The sequence below is a fragment of the Dendroctonus ponderosae genome, unplaced genomic scaffold (genome assembly GCF_020466585.1).
Source record: "Dendroctonus ponderosae isolate FM_Combo_2020 unplaced genomic scaffold, Dpon_F_20191213v2 Dpon_F_20191213_980, whole genome shotgun sequence".
In the NCBI taxonomy this organism is placed as follows: Eukaryota; Metazoa; Arthropoda; class Insecta; order Coleoptera; family Curculionidae; genus Dendroctonus; species Dendroctonus ponderosae.
The window spans coordinates 1-4621 of NW_026019202.1; the positions used below are offsets into that span (position 1 = coordinate 1).

The 4621-nt window shown below is 36.0% G+C and overlaps 1 protein-coding gene across 1 annotated transcript; it reads left to right on the top strand.

The window, feature by feature from the left end:
• Window positions 1–3421: 3421 nt before the first annotated feature.
• On the top strand, window positions 3422–3947 carry LOC125505731 (puromycin-sensitive aminopeptidase-like protein). Its single transcript, XM_048670057.1, has 2 exons — window positions 3422–3624; window positions 3687–3947. The coding sequence occupies exons 1-2, from the start codon at window positions 3463–3465 to the stop codon at window positions 3840–3842; spliced, it is 318 nt and encodes a 105-aa protein (XP_048526014.1). The 5' UTR covers window positions 3422–3462; the 3' UTR covers window positions 3843–3947.
• Window positions 3948–4621: the final 674 nt, after the last annotated feature.

Sequence of the window (4621 nt, forward strand, 5' to 3'; positions counted from 1 at the left end):
TATCTAAATATTGATAATTTGTTGTTACAAAATAAAATAACAGATAATAGAACATATTATTGCATTAAAAGTTATTAATAATAGTTGTGACACTTTATTTGCACTTAATTTTGAGCATTTTTCATAAATTGACCCTGCCTTCTTTAGAAAATATCCGCTCAACATCTGGTTTAACAATTGTCTCCGATGAAAATCACTAAGGTCGTTTGAAGATTTTCAAAAGTTTGTAATACATTTTTCTGCAAATTGATGGACGATCCGCATTTTTTTGCACTTAAACTGCTTTAGTGCGTATAATTGTGTGTATACTTTAATTGGAAATTTAAATGAAGGCAAAACGCGAACAGGCATTTAGTACATGAGCACCCTTTACCTAGTATTTGCAGTATCTGCAGCTTCTCCTTTGATAATTTGTTGAGTCATTGTTATCAGCGTTATAAAATGAACTGCTGGTTTTGCTGATAAAACACAATAATATCACACTCAATAATTGATAAATCAAAATCACTGTCAGTTTAATAACGCAATGTGTATTTGAAAAGTTTACCAGATCTACAGATGCACCCGCACTAAGAGGAAAATGTCGAATTCAAAGTGCATTTGTGCGTCCCAAGCCTCAGGCGCGAAGAGGCCGGAGTGGTGGAATCAATTGATTTTTCTTGAGTTGATGCACTAATCCCTTATGAAAATTTTTCGGCTCTGAAAATTAATTGGTACTCGTTTCATAATTTTTAACTGACGGACAATGTGAAAGTTGTGGACCCAGTTGCCTTTTGGAAGCGTTTTTGTACGAATGCGTTCATCAGAAATCTCACGAAAAGAAGATGCGAGTTTTTCGCAAAATATCGCCCACAAACAATAGAAACAGACATCGACAGAACATTTCATTAAAATTCATCTGAGCGCTTTAACGCTATTATAAAACACACAATTTAAGTTTTGTTAATGTAAAAGTTAATGAGTCAGTTGGCAAGAGGACAGAACTCTTTTTTGCGCAAAACTATGAATGCTGCAAGATTTTGCAAAAAGAACAAAAACGTCTTAAAAAGATTAGTGCATCAACTAAAAAATAATCAATTGATTCCAGATTTCTCTGAGAATTTATCTGAGAAAGAATTCTTAGTCCGCTAACTCTACTGCTTATTAACCAGTTCCGTCCATATACAAAAAAACCACTAGTGCCTTTGGAAAGTTCTAAGCCGAACTTCAGATTGTTAATTGTTTTGTGCTGGTTCCAGATAATTTGACTGTTTTTATTCGAAACTGCACTGGCACTGGGGAATGGAATCAACAAAGCGACTTCTCTTAGCCGGACGATCTTGTCCTTTCACCGGCAGTCCGGCAGCTGTAAATCTGCATACCGACTATGCTGATTTAACAAGGTTCCACAAATAGAGCAGGAGAAAAACCGACCGGTTCCAATCGCTTTTAAATGCCATTTTACTTGGATCTGTTTTAACAGTTCAATAAGTGGCATTGTTCACCGAATATCTCGTCATTTATCGATTTCAATTCCTTTTGCTTGATTGCTTTGATCAATGGAGCCTAAATCTGACCATTCAGGTGTCCTCCATATTTGCAACCAAACTGCCGAACAACGCCTCATTTCTAAAGGCTTTGTCAACAATTTTCGCCAGCTGGTTGTTTGGGCCTTCAAACGTTCTCGATATTTGCACCAAAGCATTGAAAAAATGCGCACTTTTCAAAGTTTCTCAACAAATTTCCCGAGAATATTGCGGTTGGACACTTCATTTGCACAGTTGCAGACAGTCAAAAATCGCTTTTTTCTAGGCTTTCTTAAGATTTATACCGATAGTATTGATTGATTCGACTTCCAGATTTTCCATTTCCAACAATTCAAAAAGCATTTCTTTCTCAATGCAATTTCCGACAATTTTAACAGTTGTTTTGGCCTTGGCTTTGTCTCACATTTGCAACCAAACAGTGAAAAACGCCAATTTTTCAACAATTTTCACGAGAAGGTTGTTTGGGCCATCAAATGTTCTCGATATTTGCACCCAAGCATAAAAAAAACGCGCGCTCTTCAAAGTTTCTCAACAAATTTCCCGAGAATATTGCGTTGGACCCTCAGCTGTCCACCTCATTTGCAAATACAGTCAAAAATCGCTCATTTCTACCCTTTCTCAACATTTTTACCGATAATATTGACGGTTCATGCGACTTCCAGATTTTTTCATTTCCAAACAGTCAAAAAACACTTGTTTCTCAAGACTTCCTCAACACATTTCCCGACAATAGTAACAGTTGGCTTGGCTTTGGCTTTGTATTCCATGTTTGCAGGCAAGCAGTGAAAAAACGCTCATTTTTCAACAATTTTCAACTCCTCAAAACTTCTCCAGCAATTTTCCTGGGAATACCGCCAGTTCTTTAACCTTCAAGAGTCATAATTGTTTCGATTATTCATTTGCAACCAAACAGTCGAAAAACGCTCATTTTACAAGAATTTCCGAAAATCTCCTGGGGATATCGACAGTTCGTTAAAATTTCTATTGTCCGCGACACAAAACAGTTAGAAACTCTAATTTTTTCGCTTTAGAGCATCCACGTTTTCCATTTATACGCACTCATACTCATTTCTCAACGCTTCATCGACAGATTTTCCCACAAAATTGAGCTGTTAAGGCCTCCAGTTTCCACTTTTGCAAACAAACAGTCAAAAAACGCTCACTTCTCAGCAATTTTGCCGACAGGGTAGTTTGGACCTTCTAATATCCTCCATATTTGCATCAACAAACAGTCCAATTTTCAAGGCTTGGCCAACGAATTCCCCGACAATATAGACGATTGTTTGGACCTTCAAGTGTTTTCCAAATATACCACTAAAAAATGCTCATTTCTCATATGTTTCTCAAATAAAATCATCGATAATATATACAGTTGTTTTGGCTGACGAAGTGATTTTGTACTACGTTTGCAACCAAACAGTTGAAAAACAATCATTTCTCAAGAATTTCCTAAAATTTTCCTAGTTTTCCTACCAAGAAACTCAAGACTTCAGTTGCCCAAAGTTGCCGCAAACTTCAGTTGCCCAAAGCTGATAAACTGGATTGCTTCATCAAAACATGACTCTTACATAGGAAGAAATTCACAGAGAGTTTCCTTAAAATCCATCGTACAATTATCCTGATATTTCAAAAAGATATATTTTTTTAAAGAACTTTCACCATCAATAGCAGAGGAGCCTTTTTCTTAGTAAAAGTTAAGTCAGATCGTCTTCTTTTGATCCAAAGAATATCCTCCGCAGTACCCTTTTGATCATGTGCTTACGGGACACCCTGTATATAAAAATTTAAGATTAAATTGCAAAGCTAGAAAATTGAATTTTCAATTCTTGGAATGTAGGTTTTGAAATTCGCATGTTTTAATTCCACATTCGGGTAATTGTTTGCCCATATAAAAAACGATAAGTAGAATTTAAATTTTATAGGAAATTTAGTAACCATGAAGTGGTGGACCGATCTTTGGCTAAACGAGGGATTTGCCACTTATATGGCAAGTGTGGCAGTGGATCATTTATTCCCCCAATGGAATTCCCTCCAAGAAGAAGGAGCTACTGATATGTTGAGCGTATTTTCGTTTGATGCACTCCGATCATCTCACCCAGTAAGTGGGTTTCAAATTGAAGACACCATGTACTTAAAACGGTATTATTTGGTTACTTACAGGTATCGGTTCCCATTGGAGATCCAAAAGAAATTGATGAAATTTTCGACACGATTTCATATAAAAAAGGTTCATCGCTGATAAGGATGATGAGCCTCTTTTTGGGCGAAGAAACCCTCAGAGCGGGAGTAAGCAACTATTTAAGGGAGCACAGGTAATTTGTTAGAGTTGTTTTCAGGAGATATATGGACTGAGTAATAACTTACGAACTGTTGCCCAATTCATATGAGACAGAAAGCGCTTTAACGATGATTTTATTACGAGTAATTTAAAAAAATTACGCTGAAATAATTTGCTTATACAGAATTTTTTTATTTAAAAAATTATTTCTAATTCTATTTTGTTAAAAATTTCACAACTTTTGTGTTGGTCACTTTTTTCATGTCACTGTTTTTTGAAGTGATAACTTTTTATGGGAGGGCGAACCGATTTTTTTCGGTCACGGCGGCTCCAACTCCGGCCTCTTCGCACCTGAGGCTTGGAACGCACATATGCACTTTGAATTCGACATTTTTCTCTTAGTGCGGGTGCATCTGTAGATCTGATAAAGTTTTCAAATACAAATTGCGTTATTAAACTGACAGTGATTTTAATTTTTCAATTATTGAATGTAGTATAATTGTGTTCGGTGCAGTTTATTTTATAACGCTGATAACAATGAATCAACAAATTATCAAGGGTGAAGCTGCAGATACTGCAAATACTAGGTTAAGGGTGCTCATGTACTAAATGCCTGTTCAAGTTTCGCCTTCTTTTAAATTTCAAATTAAAGTACACACACAATTATACACACTGAAGCAGTTTAAGTGCAAAAAAAATTCGGATCGTCCTTCAATTTGCAGAAAAATGTATTACAAACTTTTGAAAATCATCTTCAAACGACCGGGTATTTATCATTGCACATTGCCGTGCACTGTTAAATATTGTTTTAAGAACT

What these genes read in the sequence shown, in the direction of transcription:
- LOC125505731 (XM_048670057.1), top strand. Translation starts at nt 3,463, where the DNA reads ATGAAGTGGTGGACCGATCTTTGGCTAAACGAGGGATTTGCCACTTAT. An exon ending in CACTCCGATCATCTCACCCA is followed by an intron (nt 3,625 to 3,686) that starts GTAAGTGGGTTT and finishes GGTTACTTACAG; the next exon opens with GTATCGGTTCCCATTGGAGA.